The following is a 21,788-nucleotide window of genomic DNA, read 5'->3' on the forward strand; positions in this document are numbered from 1 at the left end:
CCCCCCCTCATTGCTGGTGGGTTTGAGGAAGGGAAGGCAGCTGTCCCTGCCAGCCCACAGGAGGGTGAGTGGGGTCTTGCCTCCTTCATAGAGATGGTGATGCCTGGTCAATAAAATGATTTGTGGGTGCTTGGCATCCAACTAATTCCTTTGAAATCTGCTCGGTTTACGTTTCAGCCCCGTTCTTCAGTTTACGTTAGTCTTCGCTGGTTGTGCAAACTTTTCTGACCCCAAGCTTTGTTTGTTCTGAATGTAATGAACCCATGGCGGGGTGGGGGTTGGTCATAGCTGTGTTGGTCTAAGGATGTAGACAGACATGGTTCTTTGGGTAAATGTGAAATCTTTTATTAAACCAAGTCAATAGTTGGAAAAAATTGTTCTTTGCAAGCTTTTGGGCACAAACACCCTTCTTCAAGCATAGGGAAAGTCTGAAAAAGGGGGAAGAAGAACCTGAAGAAAGGTGTTTGTGCTCCAAAGCTCACAAAAGGCAATTTTTCTAATTATTTAGTTGGTCTAATGAAAGATTTCACATCTACCCAAAGAACCTTGTCTGTCTAGGAAGCCATTTGGTGGCATTATCTCACCCAACGTTTAATCTGCAGTTTCCCCCCTCTGCTTGTCCAGGGTGATGATCTCTTAAAATAATTGAGTGAGGGGTAGTGTTGGGCTTTCTTTGCCGTGAGTTACCTGGAGGTATGAAGCTGTTGCTAATGTGATATTGTGTTGCACAGGGCTGCCTCTGGCAGAGGCAAAATGGCTTTCAGTAAAGGATACCGTGTCTACCACAAACCGGACCCACCTCCGTTCAGTGCGATTGTGGAAACCAGAAACAAGGAAGAATGCCTCCTCTTTGAGTCGGGAGCTGTGGCTGTGCTCTGTAAGTCGGTCTGCTGTGTTACCCATGATGTGAAAAATTGACTAACTTAGTCTAATGAAAAACACATTCTTATTTTAGCTTGTGTAATACAAAGAGGAAGATGATAGGTTAGGATAGTTAGTCTATTCTGTCTTCGTTAGACTATTTTTATGCTTTGAACTACTGCTCTCTTCAGCCTTGTTTTAAAAGAGTAAAATGAGTTCTCTGTGTTCCTTTTAGAGAGAATTGCATTGATGTTGATATTTCCTGACATCAGCTTTAAATGTTCCTCTATTAATAAATTCCCATTACACCCAATTATAATATCATATTCCTCTGAGTCAATAATGTGCAATTATTTTTATTTTTTCAACTTACTCCTGTATGTCATAATACAAATTCTATATTCCTTGCTTGTTCATCTTAATCAGATTCTTCTCCATCATTTTTACGATAGTTTTGCTTCTTAATTATTAGATTATTGTAATGTTATTTCTGTAGTCTTTCAAGTAAGTACGTGTGAGCATTATGTCTTCTATTAAAAGCAAGAAGAGTCTTTTTGGACAAAGTCTCGTATAATTTTTTTCATATAACTTTTTAGAATAAACTACTTCAAAGAATCCAAATATTTTATATAGTTTAATAAGGTAAAATCATTGGAGGAAGGGCAGTGCAACGAATAATGCAGAAGAATACTAGTGAACTTAAAATGCAATCAGTTTCTGTTCATTTTAGTGAAACGCTGAACATTGTTGCTGTGTATTCTGAAATTTGTATACAATTTTTAAGAGGAAATTGCATCTAGCCAATAACATCTCATAGATTTCATAGACATTAGGGCTGGAAGGGACCTCAGAAGATCATCAAGTCCAGCCCCCCGCCTGAAGGGCAGGAAGTCAGCAGGGGTCATAGGATCCCAGCAAGATAAACATCCAAATGTCTCTTGTCTAAGTAGGTGCTTGAACCACCTGCGACAGCAGTCTATTCCAAACCTTGCGGTCTCGGACAGTAAAGAAGTTCTTCCTTATGTCCAGCCTGAAACAGTCATGGAGGAGTTTGTGACTGTTCGACCTTGTCATCCCTTGGGGTGCTCTGGTGAACAGATGTTCCCCTAGATCCTGGTGAGCACCCCTGATAAACTTATAGGTGGCCACCAAATCACCCCTGAGCCTGTACTTTTCCAGGCTGAAGAGTCCCGTAGCTCTCAGCCTCTCATCATGAGGTCTGTTTTCCTGACCTCTGATCATGCGCATGGCTCTCCTCTGGACTCTCTCAAGCTTCTCCACATCCTTTTTGGAGCCCAAAACTGGACTCTACTCACCAAGGCCGAGTACAACAAGAGAAAGACTTCCTAGAATTTGCTTGAAAAGCATCTATGGATGCAAGCCAGCGTTTTGCTCGCTTTACTAGCTGCAGCATCACCTTGAAGGCTCATGTTCATTTTGTGGTCAGTCATGACCCCCAAGTCCCTTTTATCCATAGTGTTAGCCAGTATAGCACTGCCAAGCCTATAAGGATGCTGCAGGTTTTTCTTCCCAAGGTGGAGAACCTTGCATTTTTTGGTGTTAAACACTATCAGGTTCTCATTCTGCCAATTTCCTGAGCCTGTCAAGGTCAGCTTGTATCGTTCTCTTGTCCTCAGGTCTGGACACTTTATCCCAAAGTTTGGTGTCATTGGCAAACTTGTCCAGTCTGCTTCTGACACCAATGTCTACATCATTAATAAAGATGTTGACTAATATAGGCCCAAAGACAGAACTTTGAGGGACCCCACTGGTCCAGGGCACCACGACGATTAACTTCCATCAACCACCACCCTCTAGGTTCGACCATGGAGCCAGTTCCCCAGCCAGCAGATCGTGGTGAAGCCGAGGCCACAGTTGGCCAGTTTTGCCAAGAGGTGATCATGGGATACCAGACCAAAGGCTTTTTTGAAGTCAAGTTGTATGACATCAGTCTCTTCCCTGTTGTCCAGGTAGTAGGTCACTTGGTTGTAAAAGGAAATACGATTGGTCAAGCAAGACCTACCTGCGACAAACCCATGCTGGCTATTCCTCAGGATTTTACCATCAACCAGTCTGTTGAGAATGGTCTCTGATAACCTTGTCCAAGACCTTCCCCGGGATAGAGTTCAGGCTGATGGGCCTGTAGTTTGCCGGATCCACTTTCCTCCCTTTCTTGTAGATAGGCACCACTTCGGCGTTCTTCCAGTCATCGGGCACTTCACCAGAGCACCAGGAGTTCTCGAAGATCTGTGCCAGATCTATGATACTTGCCGGCTCCTTGAGTACCCTGGGGTGTAAGCTGTCAGGGCTGGCTGATTTGAGAGGCTGGATACCTTCAAGGTGTTCCTTCACAAGGTCAGCATTGATGGAGGGTAAGGAATCTCCCTCACCCAGGCCTTCCTGTCCCGTAATGGGCAGGGAATGGTGAAAAACAGACGCAAAGTACCCATTTAGCAAGTTGGCTTTTTCCTGGGCATCAGTCATCAGTTCTCCCTTTTGGTTTAGTAAGGGTCCAATGTTGCCCTTGCTTTTCCTCTGGCTCCCCACATATCTAAAAAAGGACTTTTTATTGTCCTTGATACTTGTAGCCAGTTGGAGTTCAGTTGCAGCCTTGGCTTTCCTGGTTTGCTCTCTGCAGGTTCGGATCAGTGCAGAATATTCCTCCTTGGTGATGGATCTGTCAAGTTAATTCTGGTGAAACAAGATTATTCAGGAGTAAAAACAAAATCAAAATGAAAGTACATTCTTTTAGTATCATCCCCCTTTCTGGCTAACCTTTCTATGCCCAAATAATATATCCTAAATTTACTGTGGATGTAGTATAATTTACTACTTAATGTCAAAATTAGGCATTTGAGAATATGGATATCAATTCATGTGGGGCAGGATTACTTGGTTTAAGCAGTAACACTTAAATCTATCTATTTTGACTAAGCACTACTTTTTTACCAGATTATTATGCAAGCAGTTAGATCAGCCCAAGAAACACAGGATTTGAATGCGAATTAGGCTGGGGGTTAAGAACTTTTGCTTAACTCTGTAGGCAATGGCATGTGAAAGTCTGAAAACAACTAATGTTTTTCTACTTAAGATTTCCAGGTCCTCAACTGAAAACAGCTTGCAGCCTGATCATTAGGACATTCCTTTGAGAGATGGGAGGTGTTTGTCTGAACACTTCTCTCAAGCTGGATGCTATTGTATAAAATGTGGGTGGCACCACCATCTCTTCTGGCTATATTTTAAGAGTGAGCCAGTTTTCTGGAAGAATGATAACGCATCCAGTTCCAGAAGACAGTTCTGGGCTTTGGTTCTTGATCTTGAGCTTAATCTTAAGTGACTCCCTATAGCCCAGGTTAGGTCTCTAAGCTCTGGATAGGGTTTGGATTGCAGAGATCCTTTCAGCCTTTTTGTTAGCTTACTTTAGGGCAGCTTCCTGTTTTGTGTGCTGGCTATTGTAACTCCAGTTCTGAGGTGCCTGACTCCCATGTGTTGGATACAGAGCTTGGATGCCCAGCATGACTGGATAACACTCTGGTGGAATCACATGTACCTGAAAGGAATGGGGGACTCAGTGAGCATATCTGGCTGCTTGAAGACTATTAAAAAGAAAAAAACCCCAAAAACGTGCTTTACCAGATGAAGCAGCACATTACTTTAACCTGGCTCTGCAGCATCTGTAAAGATTGACTGCTTCAGCAGGGCTTTTTGGCACTTGTAGCTAGAGCTGATACAATTGGCTATTAGATAAAAGCACCAAAAAAGCCCCACTGAAGTGCCTGATCTTTACAGACATTGGGCGAGCTGGGTTGAAGTAATGCGCTGCCTCTTTTGGGCTAGGGTGGGGCTTGGCATGGGAATGCACCAAGTTTAAAATAAAGTGCCGGTTTTGGGGTTGGCTTTTTTTTCGTCTGCAAGCACCTGTGCCCAAGCCCTTTGGTGGATTTAATCCTTTCTGTGGGATTGTCAAAGCATTGTTTGTTTATGTCTTAATTTACCTAGTGGTCACATTCTCATAGAAAATACTAGGCTTCCGGTATAGAACTATGCCACAGTTGCATAAATAACTTCCTTGTTGGGGTATTTGAGTAGCATGAAAGTCTTGGAAATACCAAGGGTATTAAATTTCTATCCTGTATTATAAACAAAACTTGCCTTTGGTAAATAAGGATGCCATTCCTGTCTTAAGGTCCATATAGTTTAAGCCAAGCACAACAAAAACAGGAAACTGCCACTTACATTACAAAACAAAAAAGTAATCCATTAGTGGACTTCATTTTTACAGCCATGTACCTACCAAAATACTTGATACTGTCCTCTAATAATTTCTAATTAAATATCAACAAATGCCACTGTTTGTTTTCAAGAGGTATTTAAATATTTTGGGTTTACTGAAAATGTAACATATTAATACCTAGTTCTGTTACAGTACTCGTCATCAGTAAATCTCAAAGGCTGTTGTAGTGGAGGGCTGGGATCATTATCACCATCTACAGATGGGAGGGAACTTATGTATAGTGAGTGGGATTGATTTGCCCAGGGTCACCCAGTACGCTGGAACAGAGGTAGTTGAGTAAAGCCCAGGTCTCCTAATGTATACAGTCCAGTGTCGTATCTAGGTAATTGGGGGGGTCAGTCATGATTTGTTGTAGATAGACACAGCAGGATACATTGGCAAAAAAGAAGTTTTTCAGTATACTTGAAATGATATTTATATCAGGAGGGTTGGAATGTTGTTGTAGTCGTATTGGTCCAGGAAATATGAGGCAAGAGATTTTTGGTGACATCTTTCATGTAACAAACTGTATAGTTGTAAGAAATGCTAGATAAGTTTTATGATGCAAAGTACTCTTCTTCCGATCTAGGAAAGAAGCAGATATAGCTTAAATTAAATAAAAGATAAAACAATGACATGTATATAACTTCATGTATAAATGGAAAAAATCACTTAAAGAAATGGAAGAGGGCTGTAAAGTAGGAACAAAGAGATATTATCAGGGCTAGCTTCAAAACCGGAGAAGTGCAGTAGGAGATAATCTAATTAACAAGACCATTGCAAAGAGGTTGGCAGAAAGGTAACTTTCATTGAGTTATACACAAGCATTTACAAAGGGTGTTCATGCCCGAAAGCTGGCTACCAAGAATTTTTCCAAGTATTTGACTTGGTTTAATAAAAAATATTGAATTTACCCAAAGAACCTTATCTGCCTTTAGTAATAAAGGGCATTTATACATGTGGTCTAGAAGGGGTAGAGGAGGCTTTAGAGCCGCTCCAAGAGCTTCTCTAATTAAAGCGCCCTGAGTGTTCTGTGTATCAGCATCCCTGCATTGAAAAATGGCAGCGGGGGTGCTTTAAGTACAGCTCATTGAACAAGCTTTAGTTAAAGTGCCCCTGCCACCATTTTTCAGTGTAGGGGTGCTAATACACGTGACATGAGTCTGCTGGATCATAGTAATTATCACCGTCTAACGGACTTGATTAATCGGGTCTACTCTGACTTGTTGTAATTGCAGCATGTTGGAGCAGCTGCAGTATACGTGTATAGGTTTCCAAAGTTGGTAAACGAGGGAGAGTGAAAGCCATAGGCTGCAGAAGAACTGGTGAGAGGACCTCTCACCCCATTCTCATTAAAAAATTAGGCGACTGTGGTGTCGATACCTGCACAGTCAGATGGGTTGCAAATTGGCTGGAGGGCTGCACCCAGAAAGTGGTGGTGGACGGGTCATTTTCGACCTGGAGGAATGTGGGCAGTGGGGTCCCCCAGGGCTCGGTCCTCAGGTCTGCGCTGTTCAACATCTTCATCAGTGACTTGGACGAGGGGGTAAAAAGTACCTTGTTCAAATTCGCGAATGACACTAAGTTGTGGGGAGACGTGGGCATGCTGAAGGAGAGGGGCAGACTGCAACTAGATCTGGACAGGTTACAGGGGTGGGCAGATGAGAACAGGATGGGTTTCAGTACTGACAAGTGCAGGGTACTGCACCTAGGGAGAAAGAACCAGCAGCATACCTATAGGCTGGGGAACTCCCTTCTCATCAGCACAGAGGCGGAAAAGGATATTGGAGTCACTATTGATTCCAAGATGAAAATGGGCCGCCTATGTGAGGACACGGTCAGAAAGGCTAACTGCACCTTGTCATGCATCCACATATGCATCATGAGCAGGTCCAAGGAGGTGATCCTCCCCCTCTATGCAACACTGGTCAGGCCGCAGTTGGAGTACTGCGTCCAGTTCTGGGTGCCGCACTTCAGGAGGGATGTGGACGGCATCAAGAGGGTCCAGAGGAGGGCCACTCGCGTGATCAGGGGGCAGCAGGGCACGCCCTACGAGGAGAGGCTATGAGACCTGAACCTGTTCAGCCTCCACAAGAGAAGGCTGAGAAGGGACCTCTTGGCCATCTATAAACTTACCAGGAGGGACCTGTGGGGAACGGGAGAGTCCCTGTTCCCCCCGAGCACTACCGGGAGTAACAAGGAGTAATGGCCATAAGTTGACTGAGAATAGGTTCAGGCTAGAAATCAGGAGGTACTACTTCACTGTCAGGGCGGTTAGGATCTGGAACCAACTTCCAAAGGAAGTGGTGCTTGCTCCTACCCTGGGGCTCTTCAGAAGGAAGCTAGATAATCACCTAGCCGGGGTCATTTGGCCCCAGCATTTTTTCCTGCCCATGGCAGGGGGTCGGACTTAATGATCTGCTCAGGTCCCTTCCAGCCCTACCAACTATGAAACTGTTTGAGGTTTAAAGAGAAATGTATAATTTTTTTTCTCCAAACAAATCTTCAGAGACTGTCCAGCAAAAATAACTTTTTTATTTAAAGTATAATTTAAACAGTTTACTGATTTCAGTGGGGAAATCAGCCTTAGATGTTCAGAAATTCCAGTTGAATTGCACCTTTTTTCTACCGGTACTGTATATAATAATTAACCCTCTGGGTTGTTCTCATCGTTTTTTTTTAAATTTAATATAATGGGGGTCTGTCTTACTCTAATTACATCTGGTTGATTCAAATGCTAGAAAAACTGAGTTAGTTAAAGTAGGTTACACATATATACATGAATAGGTTTTTCTATAATTATTTCATTAATTAATTAAACAAGCTCAATTTATTTTAAAATTATTTAATCACTTTTGACAAAGTTTTATTTTTCTAATGCACATAAAGCTGTTGTGATCTTGTTTACTGACTCTGAGGTACAAATAAAGAATTAATTATTTAATTAATTAATTAGCAGCTCACTGTTCTTTTTTAAATGCTATATTTCCACAAAGATTAGTGACTTTGTTTCTGAAACTGAGTTTTAGTTCTCATCCTCCTTATTTTGTACTTTTTTTTTAGTTTTAGTGGCAAAACAATTAAATTGAGGGTGATTTGGTATTTTAGGTGTCATCTACACCTTACACTTAAGGCATGATTAACCAGTTAGTCATGTCTTAAGTGGTCATCCAGCCACATGATGAAGCATTAATTTAATCAGTTAATGGTGTGATATAAAGGAAGCAGTTACAAAGTTCTTCCACAAAATATGGGTAATAACTTAATGGCATGACAGGAATCCACTACAATCTGAATGTGTGGCCTAGGAGACTTATCAGCTGATCAGAGCTACCAGTTGGGGAGACCTTTGCACCCCTGAGTGTGGGAGCTCCCAGCCTCAGGAACACAGTCCAGTACTTGACCACCCTACTAGTTGGACATTTCCTCCTAATTCCTAACCTAAACTTCCTCTGCTGAAGCTTAGTTCTAGTTCTATCCCAACAGCCACAGAGAAAAGCCCATCTCCAGTCTCTCTGTAACTGCCCTTCAAGTATTTGAAGACTGTTATCAAATCCTCTGTGTCTTCTCTTCTCCAGACTAAATAACCCTAGTTCTTTTAGCCTCTCCTCCTAAGTCTTGCCTCCCAGGCCCCTAATCATTGGATTCTTTCCAAACTATCCACATCCTTCTTGAAGTGTGGGGCCCAAAACTGGACACAGGACTCCAGGTGAGTCCTCACCAATGCTGAAGATCAAGATAAAAGCTGGGAACCGACAGCAGAAGAGGACTGGAATCCAATTTCAGACCTCAAATCAAAGGTTTAAATTTTAGTTTTGAAGCTTTTATCTTATTCACAGTCAACAGTTCATATACCAGCATCTAAAATATATTTATAGGAATAAATAGCAGCAGGTGTGTCCCCTCTTTCTTTTGGGAAAATGTGTAATACACTGCTACTGCAGTTCCCACATCACAAGGCAGGAAACAAATTTAGCAACATCTTAATTCAGAAGGTTCTGGATTGTAAAATGTATGCAACCAAAACAGAAGACAACTCCAAATGGGTGACAGTAGAAAAGCTGCCTGAGTGCTTTGAAAATATAGCCAAATCACAAACACATTCAGATTAAAATCCAGTACAGCATCAGTTCACACTGCAGAAAGCACATGTTTTGTGGTTGCTATAACATTTTGTTGTGTGTGTCAAAAAACTGTGTGTGGAGAGTGAGTTGTACAGTGTTTTTTCTCATGATCCCAAATTATGCTATATTATTGAAAGTGTAGCTGCAAGGTTATGGCTGGGATTTATATTGCACAGAAGTATGAAATTGAACCTTATGTTCTCCGTAGCAACCATATCCTTGGCACCACAAATGCCCAGTAGTTATGCAGCACATTCAAATCAAATGTATAGATACACTAAAATAAATTTGCATGCTGCAGCATGTCAAGCCTCACAGTGCATATCAACTAACAGAATACACAGACTTGGAAATCCAGGTTTGTACTTCGATCAATAGTCAGGCCTGCCAGCCTCCTTTTAAATACCACTACAAGGAAGGTCCATTCACCTCATTTGAAGAAGGTATGCGCTCCTTTCAGCAGCATATTGAATGTGTTCCAATAGCTCAGTAGCTTTGTTTTAATGATGGTTCTAATTATATCAAATCTTAACTCTTAATTTTGTAATGTGCAGCAGTAGTTTCAACTGTACTAAGCATGTGATTTCTAAGTAAACAGTGGAGGGGAAAATGGAGAAGGAAAAGTGGGAATGGTCCAGAGCAGTTCTTGCACAATTGTTCACTTTCGAAAAGGAAATGAGTCAAATATACATACTCTTGTACTAAGCAATAAAAAAAAAAAAAAGTTATGACTGCAAGCTTAAAGGAAATTGTTCTCGGTTGTTTTTTAGGGATATATTTGGTAGCCACGTTGGTCTGAGACAAAAAGAAATGCAAAATAAACTTCATTTTTGCATGGAGGAGCAAAACTCAGCTTCCTCCGTGCAAAACTAAAGTTTATTTTCTACCTATGGGGACTTTTTACCATCTTTAATTTTCCCTGAGCTTGAGGAAAGGTGTGTGTGCCCGAAAGCTTGCAGAAAGATAATTTTTTCTATTTCTTAGTTGGTCTAATAAAAGGTATCTCTGAACCAAGAGTTCTAGAGTTTTGCATTTCTCTCAGTTGTTTTTGTGCATTAAACACTTGGGTTTACTTGTTTAATTTTCTAGCCTCATACCTTAGCATTGCACTCTTCTGCTCTACTCTGTAGAGATCTCATAAGCCTGTTTTCCCCAAGGCCTTTTAAGAGCATTTAATAGTAAACATCAGTGTCTCTACTTACCATGAGCTTAGGCTATAGTATCCATCAATTAAGTAACCATTCTACATTTTAACAAAGAAGTTTATACTTTATTTTAAATTTTTAATGAACATTTTTAATTAATGTCCTACACAAGGCCAACAGTTGGCTGGGCAGGAGTGTGTCTTTTGTCTATGCAACCTCTATAGCATTGATTCTCAACCAGAGATCTGGTGGCACCCTGGGTGCCTCCAGATTCTTTGAAGGATTATGAGGTACGAGGAGATAAGCAGGTAAGTACAGGCTCAGACTTATCCCTCCCTGGCTAGCCCTCCACCCTCACTGCCCAGCCTCTCTGCAAGAAGCTGAGCAATGTAATATGTAAATTATTTTATGAATGAGGGTGCCGCAATTCACAGAAGGTTTATGAAGGGGTTTCTTGAGTCAGGGAAGGGTGTCTCAAGTCCAGAAAGGTTGAGAACCTCTGCTCTACAGTGAACTAGGGATGTTGTACCTGGGTATTGGTCAGAGTTGAGAACCAAAAGCTCACGTGCAACTCTCTGGATTAGAAACTTTCTGTGTGGTTGAAGAACAAAGAAGGGCAGATACTGTCACAACCCAGTGATTTTTTGGTGCCTCGGCACTATGGAATTTCCTGGCCACATGAGAGCTCCTTTGCACAGCAGAGTGTTCTGCTGCAACTAAGAGCCTGCGTGCAGGAGAGTTCCCGCTAATTTGCAGTTTCCTTTGCAAGATGCATTTCTTCTTTGCAGCACGGAGATGCACGGTGCAAAGAGTTCCCGCCATTCGGATGCAAATTTGTGCCCCGCTATTGGCCAGTGCTAAATTATTCACACGTGGCGGCTAGTAATTGGTTCGCTGGCCATTTAAAATTCCGCGCGACTTCCGCCCAAGTCGAAGAGCTTTGAGCACGCTGCAGAGTGCCTCTGAAGTTATCTGACTTGTGGCTGCCGATCGATAGACTGATCACCTATCGATCTTTCTTCCCGTCACCGAGTGCAACCCCGACGTACCCCTTTCCCCGCCGGCTTCGAATTGCGGACGGATTAACTGGCTTGGGCCCCGCCAGCTGGAACAACTCGTGTGGTTGTTCCGACGACCGGACCACCTGTGTCGTGATTGCAAGCGGCGTGAGTAAAGTTTTTTACAACCAATAAGTTGTGTCTGCCTCTCCATTCACCAGCCCGCCCTGACGTACGAGCGTAACTCGAGTCGGCCCTGGCCGTCCGAGACGGGTACCATGCCTGTTCAATCTCTCTGTGGGCCTAGAGAAAATGCCAATTGGAAACAGCCATGCAGTAGCCTGTGTGCAGAAGTTCCAGGCAAGTTAACCCACTCTTCCCATGAGATGAATTCATATCCTTTCCAGTAGGTAGAAAGAAACTTCTGGAAAACGAGGATCTAAATATGACGTATATGACAACTTGTGACACTTACCAGGTTTCAAGTTGATAACGTGACTCTAAGAAGTTTGTAGTCTACTTAAGGACTTGGCAATTTTATGGCCTGGATCTGGCCCATAGAACCATCAGATCTGGCCTGCAGGCATGAGTCTTTGGCAGCATTCAGTGTAGGGATGCAAAAGGTTAAACATTTTAAATGAGAAGTATATTTATACCTGTAATGCAATATTGGTTAACGTTCAGCATGGGGCACAGTCTGGAGGGGGAAGGGAATTGGCAACCTGTGCGGCTCTGGGCAGGTGTCTGCGGTCCCACCTCCTTAGTGGGGCAGGGCAGGCAATGGCCTGAGGCTCTCCAAACCCCCTTTCCGGGGCTAAGTAAGAGTTATTGGTTAACCGTTTAACTGATATAATTAGAGTAGATTAGACAGATAATTTAAAAAATGGTATCAACATCCCTAATTCAGCAGTGGGGCCTTTGTCTGTGGCTGCTTGTTTTGTGCTGCCATGGGCACAACTGATGGCAGTCAAGTCCTAGTTCCCACTTCCTGGTTATGACCTGTCTGCTGCCCAAAAACGTTGCCTACCCCAGATCTACTTGAATGCATCTTCTTCCATACAAAAGATGAGCACTTGCAAACATACTGTGCAAACTCATTATGCTAGATCCCCTTGGTACCAGCAGAAAGGTTCATCATGTGAAGATATTCTTCATACTGGAGTTAGTTTGCTACATCAGTAATGAATAAAAAATAATTCCTTGCTGTTGAAATTGTTAAAAGCAGGGGAGTTGTTATAAACAGGGTTTGTCATGCGGTTATTTGATAACTGCCTACTTTTGCACTTTAAAATTAGTAAAAAGACAGCATCCTGTACATTCGTAACTTGCTCATTTTAGTTGTCTGTCTGTTACTTGGAACCTGTCACAGTGTGAATTCCATATAAGAACTCTGCAGACCAAGTTTCAACTATTGTATTACGAAATTGTGCTCTCAGATGCTGTGAGGTGGTGGGGAGAAGGAGAGAAGTGACTGCACAATTCTCTTGAGCCACCATTTTTCATGGCTGGTTCTACAAAACAAAACAAAACAAAAAAAAGGTTTTCTAGTAATAAATACCATTATACTGGTGTATTTTCATGTGTTTAAATTCCACAATAGCAACATTTTTTATACTTGAAAAGGAGGATGAAAATTAAGAGTTAAAACTCAAATTTAATAAAACCATTTAAGGATATTGGATTAATATTAAAGATCAATACAAGCTATGAGACAAATATACATGAGTATTCTGGTGAAATGTCACTGGTTGAAAACCAAACCATATACAAGCCTTTGAGAAACTGTAGTATTAGACAATTTGTTAACTTACCCTCTGTAACCATATGACTGATAGCCCCTTTTCTGATCCAACTGGTTGTACAATATGGTTGGAAAAATGACAATTGCTGCTTGAAGTAGTACCTACTAAAAGCAACAGCCATTTATCAACAGCACTTACCCTGGAAACACTTTACCTTCCAAGTATTCGGATAATTCTTCTGTAACACCAGTAGCGTGAAGAGCAGCATAGTACTAGGGCACTGTCATGTTGTTAATAGCAGTTGACTGTGCTGTTGAAGCCCTGATGAAGTCAACACATTTCTGTTACTCACAGACATAATGTTCTAGAACTGGGAGAAGATAGCTTGCATTAAGTCAGAAAGGAAGCACTCATACTTGTATATGTACTGGCTAACTGACTGGATGCATTATTTGCTGTTGTGGTACGGACTGTACCAGCATATCATTTCCAGTATCGATTCACTTCTTATACAAGGTATCTTAAGGGTAAAAAATGAGGCTAGAACGGAACATTTTTTTGACTTCGTAAATGCCGTTCACTGTGTTAGATTACAATTGTATTTGGTAAAGATCTTGCTTCTACCCTGCTAAAAATCAAAGATATTAATGACATTCCCATTTTGCTGTCATTTGAACTGCTCGGTCCTTTCGGGTATGCCTAAGAATGCCCATATAATTCCAAAAGAGATGATTTTAAACTGCCTTCCCCTTCTCAGTTTGGAGACTGGTAGCTTTTCTGCTCGCTGTCACTCTTTTTAAAACCTGAAATTTTGAAAGAATGCCCAGCATTATAAATTAATCTGTGTAGAATATACTAGTCTAGAAGAGCCATAGCTGCTTTAGGAATATTTATTGCTAAAGATTTGGTTATGCGTAGGAAAAAATGTGATTTTTTTTTTTTTCCCCCTTGGATTAAAGTGTTCATTATTAGGAGTCCGGTTTATTTTTCCCCTTCAGTTTAGAGTAATAGTGCCATAGATTCTTTTCTTAGAGCTGAGAGCATGCAATCTGGCAACCAGATGAAAACACCGGAATTGGTAGAAAGACTCTAATTGTTGGCTGTTACGTTTCAATGTAAAAATGAAGTTATTCTGTATCGTTTGTATGATTGTGGCTTTGGTTCCGCTAAAGCAGAACTAACTGAAATAATTTAAGTCTGCCATGGTAATGACAGTACATTTTGTAGTGAAGTGGAATTATTTAAGGAGCCATGCTTTCATGCACACTTCTGTCATGGATCTTTATTCAAAGCTGGTGTTTTCACTGGTAAGCAGTATTGAAATGTCACTAGGATCTGGTGATACTATCTTTTTATTACTGCAGTGAGATCTTTGCAATTGATGACTCTATCCCCCTCATTATTTGAAATGTCTGAAAGTTGTGCCATCTTTAAAATATTTCAACAGTGAATATCATCATAATATACTGAACTATACAAGTGGAACTAAAAATCATGCCTAATGCATTCAAAACTAAAAATCATACTAATGAAAGACGGAGTAAATGCAGGCTGCCCTCCAATTTGTCTTGCAACTTAATTCACTTCCTTAAGCAAAGCATCAAAGGTAATGCGCAGATTTTCCTTTGTAGAACTGATCCACTGAATGGGATATTGTCAGTTTGAGCAGTATTTGTTCCTAAGCCCTCACTTCCTGGAGTTATATCATGAGAACTTTGCTTTAAACTACAAGCAAGTTTCTAGCTCTTGGCATTTCAGAGAAGCTTGAAAGCATGAACCCTAAATGTTCAAAAACCAGAAGACATGAAAACCCACAGTTTATTTCTTTTTAAATTTTTTATGATTTGTTGTGGCATGACATTTGCCTTTTATTTTTTTAACCTTTCATGGTGACAACACAGTGAAAGGCTTCCAGTTAAACAGGAACAGTATCTGGTTCCAGACCTAGATGCAAAGATAATGGTTTCTAAATTCACACTTAATGCCTCCCAAAGACTCAAGAACTTGCTGTGGCTCCCTAGCTGACCCAGGCTGCCCTGGAACCATGTGGGAGAATGGAACAGGCCTCTGGAAGCTTCCCTTACACTTACCCACCTGTTGTAATTTTAAGCTTTCATTCAAATGGTATAAGTGAAAGTTGGCATCTTGGATGTTAATTTGCTAATTTCTCAATTCTTAAGCATTGTGTGTCTCTCTTCTTGGTAAATTACATCACTTATCTTTTTTGAGATTAGTTATCCCTGGTCATTTTATCTGTCTGTTACCATGTATTTTAAACACAGAAGTCTCCTCTGGAGGGTTGAAAACAATCAGTTGACTAGGTCATATAATTGTGCCTGTGGCAAATTTGTTTGTGGTTGAGGACCCTATTATGTGGAAAGGTAAATAAAAATGGGTTTCACATTTGACCCTGAAAGTAGTGAAGTTGAGGTTCATTCGGTCTAGGTCCAGTTGAGCAAGGCTCTCTCCACTCACTTAGTTTGGTACAGTATTTCTTTGCTTAGTTGACACAGTTCGTATTCTGGGGGTACAAAGCTGTAAGAAGCTATGGTCATAGAACAGCGAGGATATTTCGGCTTGTGGACCATTTAACGAGTTTTGAGCTGTCCAGGGCTGCACCCAATCTTTTAGAAGATACCATTTTAACAAATTAAAGTTAACCCCCCCCCCAAACTAAAATCAAACCTCTACTATAGCATGTTTTAATTTTATTTAAAAAATAGTTTTTGTCCTGATTTATGTTTTTTTGAGTAGCATATATAAATGCAATTGCATAATAGCTCAAAATGTAAAGTTTAACTCTTGTATACGGGAGGGGAGTGGATGTGTGTGTGGAAGGGTGTGCATGTGGAAAAGTGTGTGTGTGGTGGGGGGGTGCTCGTGTGAAGGTGGGTCTGCCTACATGTTAGGTCCCAGGAGCTGGCAGGGTGCATGCACCAGAGCTCACTGGGGTGTTGCATGCAGGTGTACACCATTCCCTTCCATTACTCCTCCTGCCCCCTGCCTGGGTGCTGCTTGGCTCCCTTCCTCCAGTGGCTCCTCTTCCTCCCCCTCTTGGCCCTGCCACACTACCCCAGGCAGTGGGGAAGCTGCAGCTGGGCAGCTCCTGTCCCAGCACAAAGGGCTCCAGTACCAGCTCCTGGCCACCTTCCACCCAGTCTGCCCACCCAGCGCAATCAGCAGCCACCTGCAGGCTGCCAAGTGGTTGGAAGGTGGCTGAGAGCTGGAGTCCCATGTGCTGGGGCAGGAAATGCCCAGCTGCAGCTTCCTATTCGGCCTGGAGCAGCACAGCGCACCAGGGGCAGGAGGAGGAGCTGCCGGAGGTGGGGGGGAACTGAGCAGTACCCAGGTGGCTGAAGTGGCACCAGAAGCAGCCCTGCTGGGAAGCTGTGCATGATGGCTGGGGTGGGGGTTGTTGGGGGTGCAGGTGGGAGGGTGGCATGGGCTGCCCTGGGTGGGAGTGGGTAGGGTTTGGCCCATGGGCTGTAATTTGCCCATCCATGTCTTGGAGGAAGATTTACCTTACCTACTTGAGATCATATCTCATGGATGTCTTTTGACAATGAAAACTTTTTAGGTTTAACTTTCCATGTAATTGGAAAGGCAGTAAAGAGAACAGAATCATGAGATAATGCCAGAATTTATTGTGAACACTAAGTGGTGTGCTGCTGCCGTCTATATCAACTGAATTTTTGTTCAAGGTATGTAACTTGAAAGTAATAGATATATGGTTTGTTGTAGCCATTTTGTTGGGTAGGATAAGATACAGTTATCTGACTTCCTTGGTTATTTAGGACTGAGGAATCTAAAAGGATCCCAAGGCTGGAAGCCAGTTGAACATTGTGTGAGAGAGTGTGCCCATATTGGTAAGGGTGTATGTTGTAGCTGTGTTGGTCTAAGGACATAGGCAGATATGTCTGCATATTGATAAGGAGTGTTTGAGAGAAGGTAAGGTCTTGAAAGTCTTTCAGACAGCTTTAACTCAGTCTTGATTCAGTTTTAGCCAGGTGCTAACTTCAAGTATGCTTGAAGAAAGCTGGAAGTTGGTGTTGCAAACATTTGTCATAAGATCCAGACAACATCTAATTTAACATAACATGTATTCCCAACTGAAGGCTTTGAAAGTGAAGGAACAGTTGCATATGTTCAGGAGTGGTGGAATCTTAGCTATTTCAGAGCACTTATTTTCCCTTCTGTGGTATTTACAGGTGGGATTGGAGTTACTTGGGGTTCAGTGTTACCAGAAAACTTCAGTTTCAGCGATGTGAACAGGACAACAAATGCTGACTCTGTACTGTGCCCTGGTCTGAAGCCTGAGTGTAATGCATCCAGCATTTTACAGGTGGTGCTTGGTTACTTTGTTTAGAAAAGGGAAGTTAGACAAGGATGGCTTTATCTCTAGTATTAAGTGACAGTTTGGTTAGATTTCACTCATCAGAAATGGTGCTGACAACCTTACTAATAGTAGTCTCAGGTTTTTTATCATCCAGAAAGGGCACTGTTTGATGTCACAGGGATAGCATAAATGTCAGTGCTTCTAGGATGATTGCTTGTGGAAATGGGGCAAAATTTGGGAAGTAAAACAGTGTACTTTGGAATTCTTCCCATAGCTTGTCCTGGGAGGCCTAGATTGATATTTCAAAATGTAGATGATTTTTTTTTCTTTGTTAGGGTCTACTTTTGTAGTGGGAATTGCTCTGTGGTGTGGTTGACTGAAGTTAGTCGGGATTTTGTTGGAAGTCCTCTGAAAAACTTTTGTAGAGTATGGCTGTGGTGCTTACCACATTTACTTGAATACAAGATGACCCTGAGTATAAGACAGCCCCTCAAATAATTAAATTCTATATATAGAAAATTTATAAATTTGTTATAATTTTCCAGATATAGAATCGAATTATTGGAGGTTTGCCTTGAATTTGTCCCTCTCCCACTGCTATAGCTGGTAATATTAAATCGGTGTGGATCGTGTGGTCCCCTTGCCGTCTAACCCCCCAAATTCTTTGCCCGGTCCCTCTCCCCGTTAGTTCCATACCCTACTTTCACTGTGGATACGAGGAGCAAATATGAAAGTGCTGAGTTTGAAATAAACATTTAGGGAAATTTACTATGCTACCCATAGACTTAATTCATCCAGAATTGATGCATTTTGCCTTTTCTGAAACTGCTGCAACTTTTAGCAGAGGTACTCCATAAAAACACTTTTAAGCAGCACTTTGGCACCTGCTTTGTACAGTACAAACTATGCATGATATTAGTCTAAAGCCAAAAAGCTCATGATTTACCATAGAGTTCATTAGACTGAGCCCTAGCAGAGTCTAGAGCATTTTAAGCCATAATGACCCCATAGCTCAGGACTATGTGTGTATACTGTGTGTACTCCAGATGCACCCCCCCCATCCCTCCCCCTAAAAAGGATCCATGTGTTTATTAGCTCCCAACTTATGACTGGAAACTAGGTATTCTTGTCATGAGTCCTAGGATCCTCCAAAATTTATATGCAGATGAGGTGCTGGACAACCTGGTCTGGCTCCGCCTCATGGAGGCTGGGGCCACACTAATCATATGTGACAGGCTGAGAGAGGAGGGTGGCAGAGGAATTCTGGGGGAACTGTTTGGGGCTCTGTTTGATGATTTAAGGCTGGTAAAGAAACAGGAAAGAAAGGCACAGCTCAACTGTAGGAGTGAAGAGGAAGTTGAAATGTATTTAGTGTAATGGGTCACCATGACTTGAAAAAGTGAGGGCAGGGGCTGAGTTCAATGGGCATTATCATTTTTTTATTTAAACAGGCTGCATTTCCTGTCCTTGTGGTAGGTTACAATCAGCTTCTTCACCTTTTTTGGCTAAGATAAAATGTAATGCTTTTGGCACCAAAGGGAGGGTGTCAGGGCTGGCTCTGGCCTTCCCAGTGCTGGCCTGGTATTGCAGTGCCTGTGCAATTTCCCTGTAGAGAGAACACCCAGCTGCGGGTTTTTTTGGTTCATTTGTGTGTTTTGTTTTAAGGGCCACACACAAAAAAAAGGTTACCATCAGTATGGTTGACTACTATGGGATATGTGTTTTATAGTCATGCTTAGTATTGGCTGCATTGAATCGGCTTCATAGTTGGTTTTCACTATTGAGCACACGCTGCTTTTGGCAGCAGTTTAATGATAGTGTATTTAATGTGGTTTCCTTGTATCCAGACGTAAGACTAGCTTTTTTGCCTCCAGGCTGACTGGGGAGTGGGGGGACTTCATCTTATATTTGAGTAAATACAGTATTATGGAAGAGAAGAGATACCAGTGCAGTTCTAGAGAAATTTTCTCTTGCGCATCTGTTGGCATGTCTTCTGCTAGTGCTGCAATTTTTGTTCCTTCTTTCTTTTTTGCTGTAGGTCATATGAAAACAGCTACAGTCTAATTTGATGGTTGAATGGCAGTTGATGCTTGAGTACCTAGAGCAGTAATTGTCTACAGCATTTCACTGAGTCTATTATTTTTACCCCTTTTGTCTCCTGGTTTAAGGTAGAGTCTTTTATTAAATAAATAAATAGATAAATAAATCTAACAATTTAGCAGGTTCCAAGAGTTAATATATTTCAGGCATTTATTAAAACTTAGCAGAGATAACAGGCATGCTGAGCACCTTTGGATAGCAGTACAAGTAAAATAAATGTAAACCCTCAAAGTGGATTAGCTGCTGTTCTAAAATGTTATTAAAATGCTACTAAGAGTTCTTTAGACTTCACTGTATGCTAAGACAGTGCGTCTCAAAGTGGTGGTCCATGGACTGGTGGTGGTCCGCAAGCCACTGTTCGCCGGTCCGCAGCGAGTTGCCAGGAAAGAAAGAAATATATTTTCAGAAGCATAACATTGATATGTCATAGCGCCACAGTTCGTACGTTCCAACACTCCAGGTGACGTCACGTCGTGCGAGGTGAGGAAAGAGAATTAAACAGCCGGTCACACATTTGTGTAGCGCTGTTACACGGAGTTGCTGCCACCAGCTGAACCGGGCACCGGTCTCTGGCCCACTGGAAAAAAAAGTGCCGGTCCGCCACATCAGATAGTTTGAGGAGCACCATGCTAAGATCTTGTAAGATTCTTATCTTCTATTAGTCATCTGAAATGCTCTGCTACCTTGCAGCATTTTTACGGTTACAAAAAGGAAAGTTTTTCAAAATGCAGTGAGCTCAGTAATTCAGAAAATAGTTTGGCAAGAACAGTGTTTTGATGTTTAGAGGTTGATTTGTCTAACTTACTAGAGACACGTTATGAAAGTAAGACAAACTTTTTAGTGTTAAAACCAGTTGTTAAGGCTGTTCTGATGTTTCTATGAAGGTCCCATCCACCTAATCTAAAACATACGTACAAAAAACTAGAACTCTTGGTTCCAAAAATGATACCTTTTATTAGACCAACTGGAAAATGACAAGAAAATTGTCCTTTTCTGCAAGCATTCGGGATCAAAGTCCTTTCATCAAGCTCTTTTTCCAGTGCTAGTTTTCCTAGTTTCTCAATTTAATACCAATTGCAGTTTTTGCAAGTGATACCTTTTGGTTGTCAAACCATGTCCATTATAGAACCTATGTATGTTCGTTTAATTTTATAAGTTATGTAACTTACAAGAATTTTTATGCAAGTTGAGCATTGTGACTATATTTTCTTTGGCTTTCTAGTGTAGAGTAGACCTTTTGCATCAATCAGAGGCTGTATGCTGTTTATATCTTGAACTCTCTTTTCCTGTAGCGTCTGCAGAGAAAGAGGCAATCAAGAGCACGTACTCCAAAGTAATGGATGCATATGGACTCTTAGGTGTACTAAGATTAAATCTTGGTGAGTAAACAGTAAAAAAATGAAATAAGTTTGTGTGTTATGGGATGTCTTTTATTTAATAATTTTTAGGATGAATGTCCCTCTGCCCCGAAAGAATCCACAGTGTTTTGGTCTAATGAAGAGGAACACTTTGGCTTCTTTCTAATGAGTCACCATTTGCCCTATTTCCTCAGGGTATCAGTGTTGTTTGCCCAAAGAATAAGAGCCGAAATCAGGAGAATGCAAAATATATAATCTTATATGCTTTTAGTAAATACTATAAATTATCCAAAAAAACAAACAGTAAAAAAAGTTTTTGGTGAAAGCTGTAAACAAATTGCACTATGCTGCACTGTTTGTATACTATATTATGCAAATCCTAAATACAAGATCCTCTGTGCCACTTTTTTGTATGGTGACTAGCATGGTATAGTCAGCAAAGAATAGTAAGCAAAAATAATTTTTATTTTCTCAGTCCTCTTTGCTTTCAATGAAGCTTCTTCCCTGTCTGTCACCTTATTTGCCATCACGTTTATTCAGTAAAATTTGAGTAGCCCTATGGAAACTATCATGTCTGTACTTCTTTTAGGCAAATTACAGGGATGGCCTGCATGTGTTTACAATAGGAGCATCATGCTCCCACCCAGGCTAGTTTTTGCTGCTTCTTTATTATATCTTCTCTGCTTAAAGGAAAAGGGGAAAAACTGAGGCTTAACACAAGACTATACTTAAAATTACTGATAATTTTACAATTAATAAAATATATTGCTGTGACACATGCTTGTATAAAATAGTATAGTAAAAGGCATTACTTGGGTTCAAAATTAAGATTTGTATTTATTAATTTTTTA

At 41.4% G+C, this 21,788-nt stretch overlaps 1 protein-coding gene across 1 annotated transcript in view; it reads left to right on the top strand.

Annotated features, from left to right (window-relative positions):
- Window positions 1–21,788, top strand: part of SYNJ1 (synaptojanin 1) — a 105,321-nt gene that overhangs the window by 417 nt on the left and 83,116 nt on the right. The window contains exons 2-3 of the mRNA XM_025214404.1: window positions 732–877; window positions 20,872–20,958. Coding sequence (XP_025070189.1) covers window positions 754–877; window positions 20,872–20,958 — 211 coding nt within the window. The 5' untranslated portion in view covers window positions 732–753. The remainder of the gene's footprint in view (window positions 1–731; window positions 878–20,871; window positions 20,959–21,788) is intronic.

Source organism: Alligator sinensis, unplaced genomic scaffold (genome assembly GCF_000455745.1).
Source record: "Alligator sinensis unplaced genomic scaffold, ASM45574v1 scaffold996_1, whole genome shotgun sequence".
NCBI lineage: Eukaryota > Metazoa > Chordata > Crocodylia > Alligatoridae > Alligator > Alligator sinensis.